The sequence below is a fragment of the Podarcis cretensis genome (assembly GCF_951804945.1).
Source record: "Podarcis cretensis genome assembly, chromosome: 14".
Taxonomy (NCBI): domain Eukaryota; kingdom Metazoa; phylum Chordata; class Lepidosauria; order Squamata; family Lacertidae; genus Podarcis; species Podarcis cretensis.
Window position 1 is genome coordinate 45,377,380 of NC_137183.1, and position 22,237 is coordinate 45,399,616.

Here is a 22,237-nt window from a genome sequence, read left to right on the forward strand (position 1 = left end):
CCTACTGACCCGAGTTTCCCCGAAGTCGTTCCGAGCGCGCCCGAAACGTGACGCTATTCCCTACCCCGCCCCCCTCCCACCTCCTCTCGCCGTCCAACTTCCGTCGGGGCTTGAGTGAGGCCAGGCCCAGCGAGACATTCCCGAAGGCGGTCCCGCCGATGAGGAGGGAAGAGGGCGAGGCCGCGAGGCCGGATGTGAGCGGAGCGGCCGCTTCCTGTTTCCTCACAGGCTCCGCTCGCCCGCCCCGCGCTTTGGGTGGTGGCCGTTGCTCCGGCGGCGCCGTGACCGTTTTCCCTCAGTCAACTTCCTCTCCTCCCACGGGAAAGAGCCGAGGCCCTTGGGGGATTTCCTCCTCGCTCTCCTCCCCGCCACGACGCCTCGCGGGCTCCTCGGCGAGCAACAGGAACCACCGGCGGCGACGACGACGAAGAGGCAGCCGCAGCCGCCCAGATGCAGGCCATTAAGTGTGTGGTGGTGGGAGACGGGTAAGTCGCCGCGGACCCTGCCCCCGGGATAAGAGCCTCCTCCTCTCCCGTCCGGGCCTCCCGCATATTTGGGTTGCCGGGGCCCTCGCCTCCAGCCCCCCGCCTCGGCAGCGGGAGGAAGAAGGGGAAATTCTGACTCAGGCGGGCCTGGATAGCGCAGGCTGAGGGGGCGACTTTTTCCTGCCGAGTGTAGGAGGCGCAGGAGGGGGAAGGTTTGCAGCGGAGTCCAATGCTGGATTTCTGGGATTATGAGAAGGGAATATACTTTTAATATGCCCCCCAAAAGAACCCCACGGAAATTGGGTTTTTTTCCTGTGCGCCTCCAAATACATGCATAAGCACAGCCCCACCCCCACCCCAACATAGCAGTCATTTCTGTTCCCCAACCTTCAATACATACACATACACACTCCAGGAAGAATGGGCGTCCTGTGCCAAACCCTAATCTCCATTTGCCTTTTTGTGCCTTTTGGCTATGTGGGGTGGGGGTGAGGCGCTCTCTTCCCTGGACCCGAGCATGTGGAGTTTGGCTCTCCTCCCCACCCCCTGCCAAGTCTCTTAATTCTTCAATATAGTTCTGAGTAAACGCAACTAGAATCCAGATGTTGCCACAGTGCTCAGTAGGACCTTACTTCCTTGTAAGAACTGGGGGGGTTGTAGCCCTAGTCGCCACCGTTTGTCCATGCAAGCTGGGCAGGACTTTGCGCCTGCAGTGATTTTGTCCAGCAAGGCTATCTTTACTTCAGGGTAACCCCTCTTAGAACTTAGTTTCATAAATGAGCATGTGTAACATGCGTAAGTCTTGTGCTACTCCCAAGGAAGTGCATAGGATCGCCTCCCAGACCTGGACTGCTGCTTTCCCCTTCTCCTTTCTCCCCTTTATTAGTTGCTCTCAATATTAGGTATTCTTTCAACATGTAGTATGTGGTTAGTCCTGAGGAATTTCAGCACCCACCCTCTGATAACGCTGCTTCTACTAGGATGAAACTTAGGGTGCTTCCTGATGTTGGGGTGACTGCTGCTAAGAGCAGCCACTAGCCATTTGCTGTTGAGCAGCTTCTTGACAGAAGTGCCACAGAACTTTAAAGTATTCACTAACTCCAGCAGTAAGGAGAGGGCTGGGCATAGAGGGGAAATGACTACATTGCATCCAGCAGTTCTAGAGGTACCTATACAAAGGGAGGGGTTTCCTTCCATGGGAGGTGTGTTGGCAGCAACTGTGCTCCAAGACTTAAGGGGTCAGCATTTGCTTTTGTAGTAGAGGAAGGTAATCTCTGAAGAAATGCTTATGTACAATGAGTCTTTAACATCTGGCTTTGCAAGTTTTGAACTGAGGCAATAATGTTATCTGTGTAGATTCCAGTGAGGTGTAGATTTATTGCAATCATTAGATACGATTATGCTTCCAAAATACAGTGACTAGTCTTGTAGGCTTTGTATGAATTGCTTTTTGCCAGCTGTAGTATTGGTGTCAAACCTCTGCTTTGTTTTGAGGTTAACAAAGGAAACCCACTTCCTAAAATCATTCAGAAGTTGTTCAAGGCTGTGCTACCATGTATATTTTCTAGGTAGTAAATCTCATTGAATGAATTGGCTTGTTCCTAATGTTTGCTCAGAAGTAAGACATGTTGCTTGCTTGGAGCACTTGGGATGAATTTGGTGTAAAGTAAAAAAAATAAGCATTTATATAACAATGACTTAAGCTAGTAACTTTCTGTCTCTGAAGTCTTCACTTTTCCCAAAACCTTCATACATACATATGGAGGGGTAAGTGATCAACACATTTTTTGAATTTTTCACTAAGTTTAACTTGATACAAATTAACTTGTAGAAAAGGGTTATTTGGTTGTTGTGTTTTTATATTGTGTTTTTATATTGTAATTTTGTATTGTGAACTGCCCTGAGTCCGGGTATAGGGCAGTATATAAATTTAATAATAATAACAAACAAACAAACAAACAAACAGATAAACCTATTCTTCCCTCTAAGAGCAGAAGAGCCCTGCTGGATCAGCCCAAAGGCTTATCTAGGCCAGTATTCTGTTTCCTATGGTGATGAACCAGATGCCTTTTGGAAAGCCCATAAACAGGACATGCAGACAGAAACCCTCTCTGCTGCTGCTGTTCCTCAGCAACTTGGCATACAGATAATATGCTTCTTCTGATCATAGACTTAGAAGATAGCCATTGTGACTAGTAGCCATTGATAGTCTTATTCTCCTCTTTTCTGCTTTGCCACCAACATAAGATGGCTTCAAATTACCAGATGGTTTTAACTTTCCACAACGTGGTAGTGAATTTCATAGTTTTAACAATGCGCTGTGTGAAGAAGTACTTTATTTCGTGAGTCTTGAATCTCCCACCATTCAGCTTCTCTGCAATTGAAGTTATGCCTACTTCAGTTTGTGTGTTTATATATTACGTATATAATTCCCTAACAGCCCTGTGAGTAGAATATATATAGAGATAGAGCTTCTTGGATCAATAGGGATTTAACTCCAGTTTCTACAGTCCTAGTCAAACATAAGGCTTCTCTTGGTTATTGTAGATTACAAAAACTTGGGTACAAGTGTATATATTTAGGTGATCCTACTAGTATTGGATTACACAGAGGTAATGTTTGCTTATTCCATCATATAACAGGTTTGAAAATATGTTTATGCACTGATAGTGCTCCATAAAGGCGTCACACACAAAGGAACCCCTTTTTGTTCTCCAAACTGATGTGACACATGGCTTCTGTTATAAAGATTATGCTAAAATGTATGTGTGTTTCAACTCTCTGGTGTTTTTCAATTATCAAGACAAGGCAGTTTCCATCATTTGTGTCTCTTTCCCCCCCTCTTCCAGATGTCAGCTCAGAGGAGCATTGGAGGCCAGCTGGAAAACAAGACTAGTCTTATCCCGTTAGATATTTTTTTTCAAATAGAAACAAAAATCCTGTGTTGTCTATAACTGAGCATTACAACAAATCTGTGTAGCTTCTCTGAGAAGTACAGATAACAGCTCTGCGTATCACCATTGCTATCTCCATGTAATATGATGTGTAGTTTAGTCTTCAGATTACAAATCTGAAGATTCTTGTAAAATAATGGATGAAATATACAGTGGTGCCTCGCAAGATGAAATTAATCCGTTCCGCGAGGCAAGCCCATTGACGCCTTAGCAGATTAGCGCTATTAGCGGCTTTTAGCGGATAAGCAGATAAGCGGCTTAGCGGCTTAGAAAAAGGGGGGGGCTGAATGAAAAAGGGGGGGGCTTAGAAAAAGGGGGGGGCTGTATGAGGGCTGAAAGTCTAAAGATTGATGATAGCTCAGTAATTAGTTGAGCTTGATAGTAAGTCAGTCATTTTACATGTCCGAGGAGATTACTTGGAACCCGTTAGAAACTGAGATAGAAAAGCTAGGAGCCAAATGGCTTCTGGGACCTGGGTTGTGGGTGCCAAAACAGAATGTCTAGTTGCTATTGGGGGGGGGCGTTGTCAGCAACACTTTTTATGTATTATTTTGATAAGCATGAAGTAATATGCAATTCACATAAGTGACACATTGTTAATATCACATTTTTATTAGAAATTGTTGATAAATGTTTAATTTGGTGTTTACAATAAAAATATTGGTACCATACTCCAGTTTTCAAAACACTACTCTTTATTGTTAAACTCCTTAACATATTGTCTATGCTTAACATATACTTTGAGGCTTCAAAGCACATACATTTCAGTAATCCTTGGAGAATGTGGATTATCTAGGCCCATTCTAGGTTGGATTTTGGCGCTGAAACAGCCTTGATTGCCCTGATTGATAACCTGTATTGGGGGAATATGACCCTGTTGATTCACCTTGATCTCATGTTGACTTTTGGTACCATCAACAATGTGTATCGTCCAGGAGCAGTGTGGTGAGGTGGGAGTTGGAGGCATAGTGTTATGGCAGTTATGTTCATACCTACAATTCCACTACCACCCAACAGCATTTCTCTGACTTCTCCATGCATAGGATCTCCTACTTGCTTGTTCTGCCTCTTCCTTTGAACATAGACAGAGAAACCTTTAGTATTATTTTTAACCTCTCTTGCAAGCCTGAGCACATTCTGAACTTTGGCCACCTGACCTCCCCCAACTGTTGGTTACTCATGTATACTCCTCCTTAATGATATTTCCCCTTTCTTTCATTTCTTATGCACGCCCTTCTGAAATCTCAGCTCATCTGTATGCTCCTTATGTAGCCACACCAGTTTTTTTAGATACCTCCCGCTTTTTTTTCTTGTTGGAATTGTCTGCATTCAGTATTGTATCTTTAAGAAACTCACATCTTGGACTCCTCTTTGAGTATTTCTGACCATGATATATCAACCAGTAGTTTCTTAAGCTTTTTGAAATTGGCCTCCTTAAATTCCAGAATATATGTCCAACTATACTCTGCTTTCCCTTTCCTCTGTATCATGAAACCCAAGAGGACATAATCACTTCCTCCAGTGTTCCTAGTACTTCCACTTTATCAATCAGTTCCTCCCTGTTGGTGAGGAATAGGTCCAAGATAGATGACCCCCTTGTTGCTTCTTCCATCTTCTGGGAAATGAAATGGTCATTGAGGAAATGGAGAAATTTGGTGGACTTAACATTCGTGGCCGAGTTTTAATCCCAACAGATGTCAGGGTAGTTGAAGTCTCCCATGACTACTGTATCTTTCATTTTTGAATGTTTGGTAATCTGCTATAGAAAAGCATCATCCAAGTCTTCAGTCTGGCTTGAAGGCCTATAGCAGACACAGTAAGGCCACTGTTGTTTCCCTCGCCTACGATTTTTACCCATATACTCTCAATTTGCCTTCCATGTTACAAGTCATGGATCTCTTCACAAGTGTACATTTCCTTTACCTATAATGCTGCTACTCCTCCCTTCCTGTTTGGTCTATTCCTTTTGAATAGGTTATTCATTTTGAATGTAGGTATAGGCATGTAATAGTTTCTTGGTGAGAATTGGGATGGTGTGGAAAGATGGGTGGATTTGGATAGGAGTAGTTAGGAGAGTATGCAGAAATACTGATTACTGACACCAGAAGTTCCGTTTCTTTTTTTTCTTTTTTTTTTAGTTCTGAGGCACTATTTTCCAACAATAAGAGCTTACAACTTAAATATGAAAGTGAAATTTTCAGGAAGCTGTATATTCCCACCAATTTTCCATACTGTGCCACAGTCACAAAACTTTTTCATACCATCCATTGGCTCATTGGGAAAAAAATGACTTAATGTATGTAACCCATGCACAAACGTTTTGTTATAATAATATTACTATCAAGAGGCTAATATTTTATAGTGAAATATTTTGTTTTAGGACTAACTTGTGACACACAACACAGTTCACTTGAGGGTATTTGAATAAACCATATTATGGTAATAAAAAAGTGCATGTAAAAGTTTTGTTTTTAAATCTGGGGAATATTTTTTAAACAAAACTAGAAAGTTATTGCAGAGTAGGAAGGAAATGCTATCTTTATTTAAAACTTTCTAATCATGCCATCAAATTATTAATTTGGTTAGTGCAAGTAGGTCAGGCAGAGCATAGCTGAAACAATGCTCACCTAACTTACAACTTTCTGACTTAACTCTATGCTTTGAAAAGTTACACATCTAGCACATACATTTTTCCATAGAGAGGAGTTGGGTTTACTGAGACTATTCAAAGCTTTACATGTACAGTACTTGAATTGAGTGAATCATTATGAAGTCTAAGGAAATGAAACCTTCATTTTGGAGCAGAATATCTGTGCAGAACTGATTCATAGGGCAAAGAGCCAGCAAACTGAGAAGGCAGGAAGACTAGAATTGAAGAACTGTAGAGCTGAGGCCAGTGGGACCTGTTTGTTCTTGTTGGCATCTCCTTATTAGTTTTAGTGGAATTGCCTGATGTGCTTATAGACCCACGGGAGAGGCAGCTCTTGATCCTTCTGTGCTAGACTTGAAATCTTTCACCACTTCTTTCCAAAATGTGTTTCAGTGGTTTTGTGCTGCTTCTTCAAATTAAGCCATGGTTTAAAATAAACTGGTTTAATATGACATGCAGATCAACTATTATGCATTCAGATTCCTGTGTTTTCTTGATAATAAAATTCAGGCTTTTCTGCCACACTTCCTAACCCTGAAATATATCTGTGTGGTACTGTCTTAGCTAAAATCAAATTTGTGCACATTATGCTACCTTACTGGCATTGGTCTCAAGGCGCTGGACCAGCTCAGGTACTACTTCACTCTTAGTGTTGCATGCGTGCTCTTTCCCAGCTGCCCCTTCTGATTCTTGGCTGTTGTGGGGAGAAATTAATAAATAAACCAGAGACTACTTTAATGTGGCATCTCTCTGATCTCAGAGGATGATACCTGAGATTCTGCATTCACATAAATGAAACTGTGAGATCCCGCCATTGATATACTTTGCCCTGTGGCAAGGGATCTTTCTTGGATACAGCTCTGAGGTGAACTATTGTCTGGATAGGTCTGCTGTATTCCAAGCTTTGAAATGTGTGCAGCAGGCTGTTCAAGGAGTGCTAAGATACATAATCACACCTGGCAATGCCTGATTTCTCCACAAATGTCTATTATGCTTTGTGCTTACACAGTGACTTTCATCTTCAGAGCACTTTGCAAACACTAGTAAGTGCAAAGCAATTACCTCACCACTCAAGTTAAGAAAGCTGAGGAGACTGTGACCTGGAGTTGGGATTGCAAGTTGAAAAGTTCTTCTAGTATTGAATTTAAATGGTTAAACTGTCTTCTGAAAGTTTAACAGTTGTTCAAACTGGGCTAGCATGTTCCTGAATACCAGTTGCAGGTGGGGGAGAGATAATAGTGCAGGAGAGTTAATGCTTTCATGTTCTGCCTGTGGGCTTTCTAGAGCCCTCTTGTTGAGGGGAACACTGCTGAACTAGAAGGACCTTTAGTCTGATCTAGCAGGATGTGTATGTTCCCTCTTTCTTATAAATCTGAAGTTTTTAAAGAAACAAACAAAGCTAGAAGAAACAGGAGGAAGGAGCAATAGCCAGTGGATTTCAGAAGACAGTTTAACAATTTAAATTCACCATTAAATATCACCATTGCCAAATCGGGAGCCAAAACATTAGAGAACTAAGCTGTTCGAAAACCAAGGTACAACTGTATTGGTTTAATAAGACTCAAAATTAACCCCGGAAGTCTTAAATTACATTTAAACCAAGAACTTAGAACAAGCAACAATCCTAAACTAACTTTAAATTGTGGTTTAAAATCTTGGCTTTTTCCATACCTGGTAACCATAGTTTCTTGGTCTAGATGTTACCTGAAGATTACCTGGCCATGTGAAGTATGAAGAAGTGATAATGTTTGGGAAAGTACATGGATGGAGCACACACATCTGCTTCCCCAACATGAGGCTTGTTAACTATTATTTGATGACCAAAATTCAGATATACCATATAGAGAGATGTTTACAATGCCATTAAGCTGCAGCTGCACAGGTTATAGCAAGAAATTGGAAAGTTGAAGATCAGGGGTAGGCAACCTAAGGCCCATGGGCCACAAGCGACCCACGGGAGTCATTCAACTGGCCCCCAAGCCGCCCGCTCAGTGAGTCCCCGTGTGCTGTGCTAAACTGGCGCAGCGCGGGGACTTTCTTCCGCAGTGCCGGAAATCACCTGCGCGCACACGCAATCCAGCCCACAGATGAATCTGCACCGGTGAACCGGCCCAGGCGAGGTAAACCTTGCCGACCCCTGCTGAAGATGGAGGAACATGTCAATAATGGAAAACTTTAATAGGGGAATAAACTTTAATGGGAAGAGTAACAGAGCAAAGATTGAATGAGACAAACAAATGTGGAAGATAATTTCATATGGTGGTGGTACAGATTCATTCTCTAATCAAGAACTAGTGAAATTGGGATCTCAACACCAACTTCACAAAAACGGTTCTGGAGAAACTTGATAGGTTGAGATGATGATGATGATGATGATTTTATTATTTGTACCCCACCCATCTGACTAGGTTGCCCCAGCCACTGTGGGTGGATTCCAACAAATATAAAAGCAAAATAAAACATCAAACATTAAAAACTTCCCTGCCTTCAGATGTCTTCTAAAAGTCAGATATTTATTTCCTTGACATCTGATGGGAGGGTGTTCCACAGGGCAGGCGCCATACTGAGAAAGCCCTCGGAGGTAATTCCCTGTAGCTTCACTTTGCATTCTGAGGGAACCACCAGAAGGCCCTCGGAGCTGGATCTCGGTGTCTAAACCAGAGATGAAACAGTGCACTTCTCTTCACATTTCCCTTATATATTATGAAAATAAAGATTATCATGTGAATGGGCTCTTATCAGGACTTTTTCCTTCTCTCTTAACAGTGCTGTAGGTAAAACATGCCTACTCATCAGTTATACAACCAATGCATTTCCTGGAGAATATATACCCACTGTGTAAGTATTTCCTTTTGTATCTTTAGCACTTTTTCATGTCCAAAGGGCTGTAGAGCACTTGACTTGCCTCTTTTTACAATAGTGAAGTGAGGTAGGTTGAGCTGAAGGAAATTGTATCCAAGGACACCCAATGAGCTTGGTAGCTGATCATGAGTTGGACTTGCATCTCTGACCACTGGTTCACAGCCATAAACACACAGCTAATTGTTCAAACCTTGTAAGCAGCAGTCTGTGACACCCGTGTGCTTTGAATTAGTTGGCTCCTAGCTGTGCACATTACATGTCTAAAGGTCATGTATATGTCAGAAGAAAAGGTGTGTTTACCTCAGTCATATTATATGTCTGAAAGGGTGTATTTGCCAGAGGCTGAGGATATGCATAGGTGATGGGAAATGTGTCTGGCTCTTTGTAACCAGAGAAACAACCCTTTAAATAGTATTTCAGTCCTACTGTCTACAAACAAGGGAGTAGTGTTATGCTTGCCTGCCTGTGAAAAGCTAGCATATCTGGAAAAAAGTTATTTTCATGCAATATTAAAAAACATGCAAGGTATAGGATTTGGGGGAAGCCACATTGACTGAAGCAAATAAGGACTGTAGAAGAGCAAAGTCATGGACTTACATAAATCCCATTTGCTGTAATGAGACTTGCTCAGGAGTCGTTCCTAGTGGATTAAGCCTCATGTGACAAAACATTTTCAAGTGTTTTATATATGTGAAATACACATACGTGGCACCTAAAACTAAGTGGAGAAGGTGCCATGCAAATCCCTTTAGGTGATAATCCTGCTCTAAAGTGACAGCAGTGTGATGCACAGAGGGATAGGGTTTAAAGAAAATACACTAACTTTCCCCCCTCACTCCGTAGCTTCGACAATTATTCTGCCAATGTGATGGTTGATGGAAAGCCAGTCAATCTGGGCTTGTGGGATACAGCTGGACAAGAGGACTATGACAGACTACGCCCGTTATCTTACCCGCAGACAGTAAGCTTTTATAGTGGATGATTTGACGTGTGTGTGTGTGTGTGTGTGTGTGTGTGTCTAATTGCAGGCTTGCAGAAGATTAAGGATGCTTTCACTTTGAGTGTAAAATGTGCTGAACCAACATGCCAAGACACTTAACAAACTGCACAGGGACTATGGTGAAGCCTGCATTAATCCTTGCTAGTCTAAGCAGGGGCTAGTAGCAGCTATGTGAGAAGCAGAGTTCAAAAGAACAATTGTTGAGCAAACTCTTCCCATTAATTGGTGTCTGTCTCTTGGTAACTTTCCGACCAGTTCTAATTTACCACTGCAATCCCAAGCCAGCTGTGTTAGGCACTGGCAGCTGAAGAAATCTGACTGAGCTCCTGGAAACGCCTCTTGTGTAAGTTCACATCAAGAGCATTTTCAGGTGTAATGTCTTGCACAGCCAGTTGAGCAGGTGGTACCGGATCATCATGTCTGAACAACAACATGCCTGTACAAATTTCTTTCACAGGTTCTTTTCAGACATGATCTCGTGCTGCCAGCCAAACATGAAAGTAACTTCATCTTTACTTGGCTGTGCAGCATTACCATGTCTGAAGCCATCCTGACGTAACTCTTGTGCATAAGCTTTTACTTCTGCATGATGACTCATTTGTTTCTATGGGGCTCGTGAAGGTGAGCTTACGGTCGGTGTCAAAATCTCTAATCCTTAATAAGCAGGTTCTGTAATTGCAAACTCCTTAATGCAAAAGCTTTCTGCCTCCTTACTGCTGTTTAACCACTGTTGCTACCGTTACATTTTTAACATGCTCTAAAATGTTTAGCTTGCTCGTCTTGTGGAGTTGTTGTTCTGCTGCTCCCATTTTTTTTAGAATGGAACTTGAGACTGCATTCGTAGTTTCCCCCCAGAACAATCCATTCCTTCCTTTGGCTGAGCTCGTTGTTCAAGTTTCTGATTTAGCACAGTGTCCATTGGATCTCAAGGCTGAACGGCATTGCCGAAATAGTTACAGTGAATCTGTGCTGTGCTTAGAATATTCCAGAACAACGCCACTGTTAAATAATCTAGGGTACAAAATAGTTTCATCAGCAAGGCCCTTGATGGGAGGTCAGCAACCCAGCTAAAAAGCAGCCTTTGTTCATTCTTGCTGTTCAGGCACAGTCTGACACTATCATTGCTAAGCACTGGTGTTCAGCTTTTCACTGGGGGGCAAGAGATGAATTGTGACACACGAGCTCATTTAAATGAAAATGTGAGCAAGGCTATAGCTCTGAAATGAGGAGATCTGGATGGCAGTAGTAGGGGCAAAATGTATTGGCAGCAATGGGCATGAAATATATTGGCAGCCTCCTTGTATGTTGCCTTCTGAATTGCTCTTGTGCTGCCATTTGTCCGTTCCTGCTGTTGGGGGCAGGGAGTACAGAATGAATGATGAGCGGCTACTGTATCTCAGCTCTTCCAAATTCCACTTCCCCAAAGATACTAATTACTCAGATTAATTCTTGTTCTTAGCTAGCATTTGTTTTTCTCCTACATGATAGGTTAAGATTGGTTTGATTTCAAGTGAAGAATTTATTGTTTTATGAATTGGGTTATAAGAAAACTTCATTGCACATAGATAAAATCAAAAATTAAATAAAACCACACCCATAATAAAAGCAAACAAGCAACAGAACAGGGTGTATATAAGTAATCTGTTTGTAAGCACATCCCAATACATAGGGACATTTTGATGGGTAACCACATTTGCTGCATTAAATTTTGAACTTGCGTTCTCTGCACCTCCAGCAAATCTTACAGCTCTGAATGGAACATATTGCTCTCTGTAAGACAGGAAGCAAATAATTTCCCCTAAATCTTCAGTAATGGCCAAACCTACAGTGGTTCACTCAATTTCTTCTTGATTTTTTTTTTGGTTTACAGTTTTGCCCTGAGCATAGACTGAGAGTGAAAGTCTCTTTTCTTCATCTCATTCTTGCTGTGGAATTGTCACTGATTGTGGAACACAAGTTGAGCAAGAGCACTGCTCCTTATGGCTCAGCAGAAATTCATACAGAGACTTCTCAAGTCATAATAACAGCTTTTAAAATGAATAGATAATGGTTCACGGACTTCAGAGAAAGGGAGCAGCGCTTTCCCCTAGTGCTTTCAATTAATGCAAAAATTAACTCTTGCCATCCAAGAAAGTAAAAAAAAAAATGCCAAGCTCTTAGTACTGTGACCTTTCCCAGCTTGGTTCATGAACTACTTTACATTTCTGAAAAAATCAGATTTTGTTCCTTGTATCTGCTCATGTGCTCTGTGAAACAGCAAAATAGGGCCTTTTCTTTTCAGGGCTTGAGACTAAGGGGCTGGCAATACATTCTCATTGGCTATATTGCTGCTTCCAAGAGAGCTGCCGGAAAAGCCAGAAGGAAAACAAAAAGAGGTTCTTTGTTCCAAGAGAGACTCCAGAGTGCAGAGTGACTCATCTGGGGCAACCACAAAATCATGAGGAAGAAGCACACCTCCAACGTGCAGCTCAGTTGCTGTGTTAAGCCTTGATGAAAAGAGATCAGTGACTGCAGTGTCCAAGTGTCCGTCCTACTTGGATTTGCTGGCTTGTCCTCCTCTGTTAATAGGCCAGATGCAAATTAAAGATGAATTAAGTGCTATAGCACCTAGAGAACAAATTATCTTTCCAAGGATAAAGTTGCCAAAAGACTTGGATATTGCAAACCTAAATCACCTTTCTGTGCTTTGAAACCAAAATATTTAGCTACTTTCCAGACATGCTCATGCAAATACATACTTGGAAGTTCAAGGAAGGGCATTGCAATGCTTTGGGCCAAATGTGATGAAGCCTATAACATCCTGGGCCTCTAGCAATTGGCAGAGCTTTGCAATTAAGACAGATTTCTTAGAAAGTTCTGCAAATGCACCATTTTATAATAAATTCTCAATATCCTTATTGGGGTCCCATGATTTCAGTAGAACTTAACTTCCAAGTAAAGCATGCTTAATGCTGTTGCGCTTGGAGTTACATGTTCAGTTGACCTGCAAAGGCGATCATTCCTGGCAGTGCCCCAGCTCAGAAAACATGTATCTGTGGGGGGCATGCCCAAAGGCTTCTCTGCATCAAAAAATTAACTCCCCTGAAAATCAATAAAAACATTTTTTTAAAAAACTCAACCTCTTCACATATAGAAAAGAACTCAGCTTAGAACACTTCAGAAAAACCAGCTTCCTTCAGGTAAAGGAGAGATTATTGATTTTTATATAGAGGAAGATTTCATTCGCGGTTCACTCACATCCAATTCTGACATAGTACATCCCCATGAGGACTGTATTATGTTGACATTACAGGAGTCAAAAATGATGAGCAAAGGGCTTATTTTTCTTTTAAGTCTCTCCTAATCTTAAGTTGTTTCATGCTATTACTAGGTTGAAGGAACGAATGGTAAGGAATTAACTCCCAGGGTGAAACGTCAACCGTTCTGCGTATGTAAAACTTTCAACCATTATGCTCCAAGCTCTTTCATCTTCTTTTGCTGCTTCTCCTGCTGCCATAATACTGGCTCCCCATATTTTGGTGTCCCTATCCACCTTACGGTCCCAAACATCCTTTGAATTTCTGCTTCTCTTAAAAGTAAACATGTTATTTAACAAACCATCAGACCAGACTCTTATTGTACCAAGGACATTTACTTCAAAAGGCTTCAGCTAGTCCTTTTTCCTGAATGGGAAAACCACGGAGTGTCTGGGATTGGTGGAAGGCGAAAAGGACAAGAGGCACTTCGGTATCTGGCAAGCTGGAGGAGCTGCAGAGGGGCTATGGGAGCACATGAGTTTACAGCACTGCTCTTCACCAGGTGTCCTGCTGCATGGATAATTATTGTTGCAAGCGCTAAACTCTGGAGGTGTCAAGGTGCTGACCTAACAGCCTGGAGCTGCAACCCAATCAACTAACACTCCAAAGGGCCTCTGATTCTTTGGTGGCCAAGTTGTTACCTGTACGTGGGGTAAACTGGAAGGGTGTGTGAAGGAGGCTAGAGCAGAAAATAGGACTTTCCCAATGTGAAGAGTTAAGCAGGCGCTCGCAAATGGAACTTGGGTGCGCAAGACTTGTTGGGAATGAATGACAGCTGACCACCACTTTAGCTTGTGTAAAACTGTCCCCATTAGCTTCTAAGACTAGCAGCCTTATATCAGCAGAGACCTACTTAAGGGCGAGGTATACTAACTGCTGCATCCTAAGATGTTATGTTATCCTGAATTTGAGTGCCAGGCATTTCAGAGCACTTGGAGCAATGAGGCAGGGTTGGTCTATTACACAAATGGCTGCTCTTTTCCTTTTCTTGAAATAGGCAGTGCCTCTGTTCTAGGTAAGTCACCAGCCCCCAACTTCCCCTGGTCTGTAAGAGAAGAACTGGGTTAGTAATAGTCAAATTGAAGTTGCAGCCTCAAATATACTTGCTAGGAAGTAAATCCTCATGAACTCTGGGGTGTATTTCTAGGAAAGCATATTTAAATATTATGCTTCTAAGCAGCATAAAAGAGGCATATTATATTTCCAGTTTGTGGCCAGATTAGCAACCTTATTGGGATTAGAGGAAACAGCAACAATTTCCCCAGGAGATTCCTAAAGTAGTGAGCCAAATGATGTGAGTGCATAAATTAATAGGTTAGAAGGTAACAGAGATACAGGGTTAGGATTCAGGCTGCTAAGTTCTTCCAGGATTTTCTCGTGTTTTAATATTGCATTGCAGCTTTAACTGGAAAGAAAAAAGAGGTTCTGGGGCTCCTGTGCTGCTGGTTCAGCTTGCTGTCCATTAGCAACTGGAAATGTCCACGAGTGGAACTAGAAGTCTGATTATACGGCAAAGTCATTATATCTGGAAAGTAACCACCAGAGACTAAGATTCTTAAAATACTCTTTTTCAGGATGTGTTCTTAATTTGCTTTTCACTTGTGAGTCCTGCATCCTTTGAAAATGTCCGTGCAAAGGTGAGTGAAAAACATTTGTCTTTTGACAGCAGTAAAATAAATTAGTGGTTTGGTTTGGTTTGGTTTGTTTGTTTCTGTTTTGTTTGTTTTTAATAAAGTCTTCAAATTAAAACTGCAAGAGTGTTCATTTCTAAAAGGAAATTTCAGGTTGAATATACATAACTGCTATTTTAAACATAAGTGGTTGGATTTTGCTTGTTATTAGTTCTGCAGCATTTGAGAACTTTTTTTTTTTTTGGAAATAAAATATGAATGCCCAAAGTGTCAGAATGCCAAATTTTGATACTTTGGGCTGCTGTAATTTGAAAGGCAACTGGAATGCAATAGTCACTTTTTCATCTGCAAAAATCTTGTTGGTAGTTCCATATATTATTATTATTATTATTATTAATTATAAAACAAAATTGGTATCAACCCCCCTGCCATTTTGTGTTAACATCAAATGTGGAAGTTTATGGCAAACCTCATTTTGGGTAAGATATAATAAATCAATTAGTCAAGATTGTTGGACGATGCAACTACCTCCTCAAGAATGTTTCTGGCTTTTGGAACGAAAACCCTTTGAGAGAATTTCTGGGTAGCCATTCTACCTGGATGCAGCAGGATGAGAGAGAGACCTACACAGCTCTCACCCATCAGCTTGGCTGGAACCAACTGTCATTTGGCTTCTCTCCCTGAACTGTGTCCTTATTTTGTTAGCCCCCTGGGGGACATCGATTGTGCTGTAAAATTAATTTTGTAAAAATAAAATAAATAATAATGCCAGTCCTCTTTGTTTTTCCAGTCCCCCCGCCATTCCTTTTATATCATGTCTGTCTGGTTGTAAGCTACAGGCAGGATCTATGCATCATCCTAGAAAACGTCAAGTGCATTATAAATAAATCTAGCTGTTCCTGACTAGTGGATGGGATCTCAGAGCTGTTCTAGCTGACGAAAGGGAAAGGCTGGGTCCTGGGAACTGTTCTGCTCTGCTTGGGGGGCTCCTGCTTATAAGTAGAAGGGGCGGCTCTTAAGCTTGTTTAATGCATTGGAGGCTCATCATTTGGCATACAGTTGGTCATGCCTAATACTTGCAGACAAATGGGTTGAATTTCAAGCCAACGAATACCTGTATTTTTGTTTTATGTTCTTAATATGCATGCTTGGTCTGCATATACAGAAAAGCTAATCGCCCCCTTTTTCCTTCCAGTGGTATCCAGAAGTGCGACACCATTGCCCTAACACTCCCATCATCCTAGTGGGAACCAAACTTGACCTCCGAGATGACAAAGACACCATTGAAAAGCTGAAGGAGAAGAAGCTGACTCCCATCACCTACCCACAAGGCCTTGCCATGGCAAAAGAGATTGGTAGGGCTTTGATCTATCTGTGTGAGCGCTAATAGTTCTTGTAGAACCTAAATTCAGCTGAAGGGCTGGTAATTTGGGTCTCAGTTAGTGGGGGACGGACTTCAGCCTCCATTTTGACTTGCTATTCCTTGGGGTTTGGGGTGTTTGGATTTCTAAGTAGCTCAGATTTGTTCCGTTTTTTTCTGCAGGTGCGGTAAAATACCTAGAATGCTCAGCACTTACACAGCGAGGCCTCAAGACAGTCTTTGACGAAGCTATTCGAGCAGTTCTCTGCCCCCCTCCTGTAAAGAAGAGGAAGAGAAAATGTCTGCTACTCTAATGCAGCCCCCAGTCCCAGCCCCTTCCTCAGAACCTTCTGTGCTTTGCTTGGAACAATGGAGCATTCACAACAATGCCAAGTTCTTCTGTTAAAAAAGATTAGTTCTCTTACATCGAAAATTTTGAACCAATCATCACTATCTCTTTCCCCTTTGTTTAAAAAGTTAGATTTTGTTTTTCTTCTACTAAAGATATCCTTTTTTTAAAAAAAAAAGACAAACCTATATAAAGCCTTATTTTCCCAAATCCCTTTGCTCAGATTAATCGAGTGTTGCCAAATTACCTGCTCATCTATGTTGTATTGTTGTGCTTTGTAGATGGAGCACAAAACCTGTTTGTTTTTTTTAAGACAAACAGGTGTCTTTAAAGATACTAATGTTTTATTAGGAATTGCAAAACTTTATAGGTTTCCCTTCCGATATCCTATTGGTAGGAAAATGCTGCTGTTTAATACACTCATCCAACTGATGGTCTTAGTATCTTTCTTTCATGCCTGAACAACCGCAATAATTGACAGCATACAGATTCCCTCTTTTTTAAATTAAAAAAAAAAAGTTTTCCTGTTTGTTAAGGACTGTGATTTAAACTTTTCCTTGAAATGTATTGTCTTCCTTGAGAGCAGTATATTGCTTTGATTGGTGAAAGATGCCTGGATTGGTCAAGGGAAACTGCCCAACAGTATTTTGACACTGTAAAGATCAATTTACACTACATTGTCCACAAGTTGGTTAAACTCAGTGGATTTCTCTCTTGTCTAATAAAACCAGTAAACTGAAACCCTCTGTTGCAACTAAGCAGTAACTTAAGGGGGAAGGTTGGTATTTTTTTATGGATCACTTGTTTGCATTTTCCAGTGCCGCATTCATTTTGCTACAATTTTGAACTGGTCATTCCCTCACATGTTCTTGCTAGATGCTTTATTGTAGAATCTTCTTCCTGAGCAATATAACTTGTATTTTAAAACCTTTCTGATATATTTGCATTTTTTTTTGTAGTTTAGATATATTCAAGCATAGCCTTGTTTTTGTTTCTCCCCCCCCTCTTCTCCTGTCATAATAGTATACATGCTTTTTTGAAAGGCTTCCTTTAGTCTTCAGGTGACTTGATGTAAAAATCATGTTCAGCAGATTTACCACTCCTAGTACTTTTTTATATTTCACACCACCTTAATCACCTTCCTTTAATGTCACCATTTGCCAGGTAACCTGATGCTGTAATTTTACTAATGCTGACATCACCCTTTCGACCTCGCCTCCTGTTGATTGATCTAGTAATGGCAGTTGGTATGTGAGGTTCTGTAACCTAGTGCTAACCATGTTCCATACATCCCAGATGCTGGCAAGAACACAACATTGAGCTACAACCTTTCAACTACTAGAACAAAAAAAAATAAAAATAAATGGAGTTTGCAAGATTGTGAAGTTTTTACATTGATCTTTTTGGTAATGCAATTTAGCAGTATGTTTTGCATGTATGACTTAATAAATTTCTTGAATCACGCTGGTGGTCAAGCTTGAATCTGTGAACTGAATTCATATATTGCAGAGGTTTTCAACTTTTTTGAGTCCACGGCTCCCTTGACTACCTTCTTTCTGCGGCACCCCTGTGAGGCTCAGGGGCCCAGTTATGTCAGCCCTTGCCTGCAGAGCTGGCAGCCTCTCACCCTTTTTCAAACACCCGCCCTTGTGGAGTGTTCCCTCAGCCTCCTCTCCTCTCCCCTCTCTTTGGGAGTCCTCTGGGCAGCCAATGCTGCTACCCCTGATCTGAGCTGCTCCCCCCCCCCCCGCCCCAAAAAGAGGTGCCTCCTCTCACTGCCCCACAGGGGGCTGGGACTTGTCTGTCCATTCCCTACAGAGTAAGGGCTGGGAGACTGGCTTGCTTACTCCGAGGCCACATCAGCTCCTGGCAGCCAGCCCCAGAGGCACCATTTGCCTGCCAAGGTTGTAGTCAAGGCAGCTGCAACAAACAGCTGTGCAAGCCTTTGGGAGGCAGAGACACAAGAAGGCATCAGAGAAGGGAGGGAAGGAAAGAAGAACAGAGGTCAAGGTTTCCCACAGCACCCCTGACCATCATTCAAGGCACTCCAGGGTGCCACAGCACACTGGTTGAAAACCACTGAGAGATTGAATCTATTGACACATGGATTAGTTGACCCAGACTGGGCAAAAGCACTGCAGTGTGAAGGGTGATACAACTGCTATTTTCCAGTCTGGCTGTTGTGTGCATGCAACTGGGTTGGCTTCTGGGTGAACTGTGACTTTGCTACCTATTGGTACATTCCATCCATATGAAGTTTGGTTTTAGTCATGCTTGCATTGGAGTGTTTAGAAAGCCCACAATTTTAACCTTTGTGGTTTGTGAACTGGGACAGTATTTGTGATCACAGGATTCCTCAGTGAAGTGTTTGGTGTGTTTTTTAAGTCTTTTGTTTTCATGTGAATGCATAACCCACCGTGGAGTGGGTTACCTACGCTTGGAAGCATCTGCATGTGGGGAAAAATGCATAACATTTTTTGATTTTGACAAAGATTGCCCTTCTACAAACAAGTACCAGAGTGCTTGCTGTGCAGATGTCACTTGTACGAGGTTTCACTAATTTCAACTTTTTCTCCACTTCAGTCATCAATCTCAAATGTAAAAAAACCAAGGTAAAGTGATAACGTTTTTAACCACTACCTTACAGAAATCCTTTTGGCGGAGCAGAGAGAAAAGCCCAGCTAAGAAATACCTCCAATCTGTTGTGATCCAGACTGTGGGATAGGCTTCTTAGTATTTTCCACTGAAAACTAACAAGCCAAAGTATAGCGTAATGTAACAAGATTATCTCCTATTTCCATTTTCAGTTGGAACCTAAATCTATGAACAAATACCATCACAAAACACTGATTCTGCTTGGCAAGCAGTTTCTGAAGGACTTGCATTTAGTAAAACATCATTTTAGTGGCATTTGCTGCACAATCGTTTTAACTGTACAAGATTGCAAGTAGGAATATTTTAAAATTGAAACTTTTTTTACATAGCTAGTCCAAATGATCTTTCACAATTCTCCTAGAATGGGGCAATGTGGAATAATACCATAAGCAAGGATTTAACCCTTCTATATAATTAAATGCACATTCAGCAGCACTGAACAGTAAGCAAAAGTAGACAAATATTGCACATGAACCCAAGTAGCATTTAAGCCTACAAAAGTTATAAAATGCAGGCTTCCTTCAACAGCAAAGAAAACAAGATTTCTGCCATGAAGGGAAGTGCCAATAATAGGCTGAAGTTCAGCTCACCTCTTGGGGGGTGGGGGTGTCACTTCTGTATATCCGGAACGGTGGTAGAGTTGTCTTCAATTTAATATTTTCATTTTCCCATGTCTCCTTTTTACAAGTGCCTTATCAACCTGGCAGGGTGGCCAGCTCTGCTATGTGAAACAGATGTAAGGCAGAGGTAGACCGTAAAGTATGAACCTATATGGTCACTCTAGCTAGTCTTGCCTTCCTTCCCATCAGCCTCGCAGTTCTCTGTACCAGCTGCCACTGACTGATGGTTAGAAATCACGATGGGCTCACTTGCTTCTGTTAAAGTGAAACAGCTTGCCTTGAAAAGGACCCCAGAAGAATCTCTGCAATGCAAAGAAGTGTGTCCTCCGCTTCGTCCTGAAAATGTTGAAGACCTGCCCCGCTCAGCTCCTACTTTGGGGGCATGAGTTAAGTACGAAAGGCCTGCCTGTCCAAACACACTTGATAGGCTGCTGTCCTCTTTGTCTTCAATTATACAATGTTTGTAGAAAAGTCTCCTTGCGCTCGACAAGAAATGCAAGGCGCGTTTTCCTGAGCCAAGCTATTTAGAGCTTTGAGGACGATGTCTGGCATATGATCAGTTATCATCTTGGGGCTTATTAAAATATTACCAAAGGCGGTTTCTTTTGACCAGCTTGCAGTGTACTTGACGTCTGAAGAACACCACCTGGAAAAAGGACAACGTGTCAGTGGAATACTTGCACCCCTGATTTCAGCAGCTATTTCAAACACTGATTGATCTTTGTAAATGCATAATGTAGCTCCAAGCACTCAAGCAGGACTTTGAACTCGGCCATTGGAAGCCTTTCCCTGCCTTGTGGATGGCTGCATTCTGACAGGGGCAATCTTATCAGGAGCTGCCTGCCAGCAGTGGATCAGGCTGGGCTGCAACTCCCCAAACCTCACCACCGCCTAGGCTGCCCTCTGTGCCCCGCTATGAGTTGAGAAGCAGGCACCATCTGGAGAGGCCCACAGGCTCCTCATCCCTGGTGCATGTGATTTTGGAAGTTCTGTTAAAAAAGGCTGCATCCTCTTTCCTAGGGTAGACAGGAAAAAGAAGTTGATTTTTAGAAATAGCTGTAGCCAAGGCAACACGATCCGCCTGAACTTCCTGAAAGACAACTTGCCTCCTGTGACTGTGATTTCCACCTGCAATGCACTGCCAGAAGCTGTAGGAGTAATCTCAACGACAACAGTGAAACGACTCCCTTTCTCCCATGCCACTCCATCAAGGGGCTGAGACAGGAATGTGAGCTTCTCTCAAGATATTCTGTAAGGAGCAGCTGGTAATATTGAGTGGTATGGCACCCCACTTGTGAAACACCCTCTGTACCTATGACTCCCCCCTTTGAAATTCTTCATACTGTCACACTTTTTTTGGACATTACTCTGTTTCACAGATTTCTTTTTGCAATCCCCCCTGCTTTTCACAAATTTTCCCTTACTTTTTTTTAAAAAAAAGAAACATACCACCATCTAAACCGATTCAGAAGAGGTGAGGTGAGGCACAATGCAAAAAATATGACACACAGTAAGAATAGCTACTCAACGAGCCTTGATGCCTGAGTGCGTATTACTTTTTTTTTTACCTGTGGAAGGAAACTACAGTACTGTAAGAAAATCACTTCTATATTGTTGAACTGCAAAATACAGCAAGAGCGGGGGTTGGGGGGTTGGGGGGGAGGCAGCGGCAGGGTTTTAATAATGTTCTTATCAAAAGTTTTCCAAACCTTGCAGTAATAAATAGTTTTCTGAAACTATTCAGTGCTGAAAATGTCTTAACGCTGCCCTGCTCGAGAAAGCTATTAAAATAGATTCTGTTTTTGTGAGGTCAACAAAAATCTGAGGTAGGGAAGTTGTGCAAAAATGGAGCAAGCTGTCTAGGGCAAGAAACCAGTGGATGCAAGTCCTCAAGCTCTTCCCTCAACCCAATCAGCGATTTTAGGTGGTGGTTAAAAATAAAAGTTCCTTTTCTGCTTTGAGCAAAACAGATGACAAGTTGAAATACCGTGCCCCTGGAAAAAGTGCATAATGAAGGCATAAGAAAACTATAGTTAGATAGCCCTCTGCTTCTCACTGAGACAACTGGCTAGTATGAAGTACAGTGAGCACAGTGCTAGCTTGATAGGCAATCAACACCATATTTGCAAAAAAACAACATGTGAGGTGTTAGTACACACCTATGATGCCCTTCAAAGCCCGGAACCATTGTTAAGAGAGGTGTCTCTCTGCATTAACTTCCATAACTCAGTGTGAAAATCTTTGGGTCAAGCCAGGCTTCCTCAACCTCGACCCTCCAGATGTTTTTGGCCTACAACTCGCATGATCCCTAGCTAGCAGGATCAGTGGTCAGGGATGATGGGAATTGTAGTCTCCAAACATCTGGAGGGCTGAGG

General features: G+C 42.1%; 2 protein-coding genes across 6 annotated transcripts in view; one reads left to right on the top strand and one right to left on the bottom strand.

Annotated features, from left to right (window-relative positions):
• The first annotated feature begins 111 nt into the window (after positions 1 to 111).
• On the top strand, positions 112 to 18,050 carry RAC1 (Rac family small GTPase 1). Of its 2 annotated transcripts, XM_079954047.1 has the most exons (7): positions 112 to 485; positions 8,856 to 8,927; positions 9,795 to 9,912; positions 13,322 to 13,378; positions 14,822 to 14,884; positions 16,074 to 16,233; positions 16,422 to 18,050. In XM_079954047.1, exons 1-7 carry the CDS (start codon positions 451 to 453, stop codon positions 16,550 to 16,552), a joined length of 636 nt encoding a protein of 211 aa, XP_079810173.1. In that variant the 5' UTR covers positions 112 to 450; the 3' UTR covers positions 16,553 to 18,050. The 2 variants fall into 2 exon arrangements, with proteins under 2 accessions (XP_079810173.1, XP_079810174.1); XM_079954048.1 differs by lacking the exon at positions 13,322 to 13,378 and having other exon boundaries at positions 121 to 485.
• Positions 16,760 to 22,237, bottom strand: part of DAGLB (diacylglycerol lipase beta) — a 32,326-nt gene continuing 26,848 nt past the window's right edge. For all 4 annotated transcript variants that reach the window (XM_079953808.1, XM_079953807.1, XM_079953809.1 and 1 more), the window contains one exon: positions 16,760 to 20,508. In XM_079953808.1, coding sequence (XP_079809934.1) covers positions 20,313 to 20,508 — 196 coding nt within the window. In that variant the 3' untranslated portion in view covers positions 16,760 to 20,312. The remainder of the gene's footprint in view (positions 20,509 to 22,237) is intronic.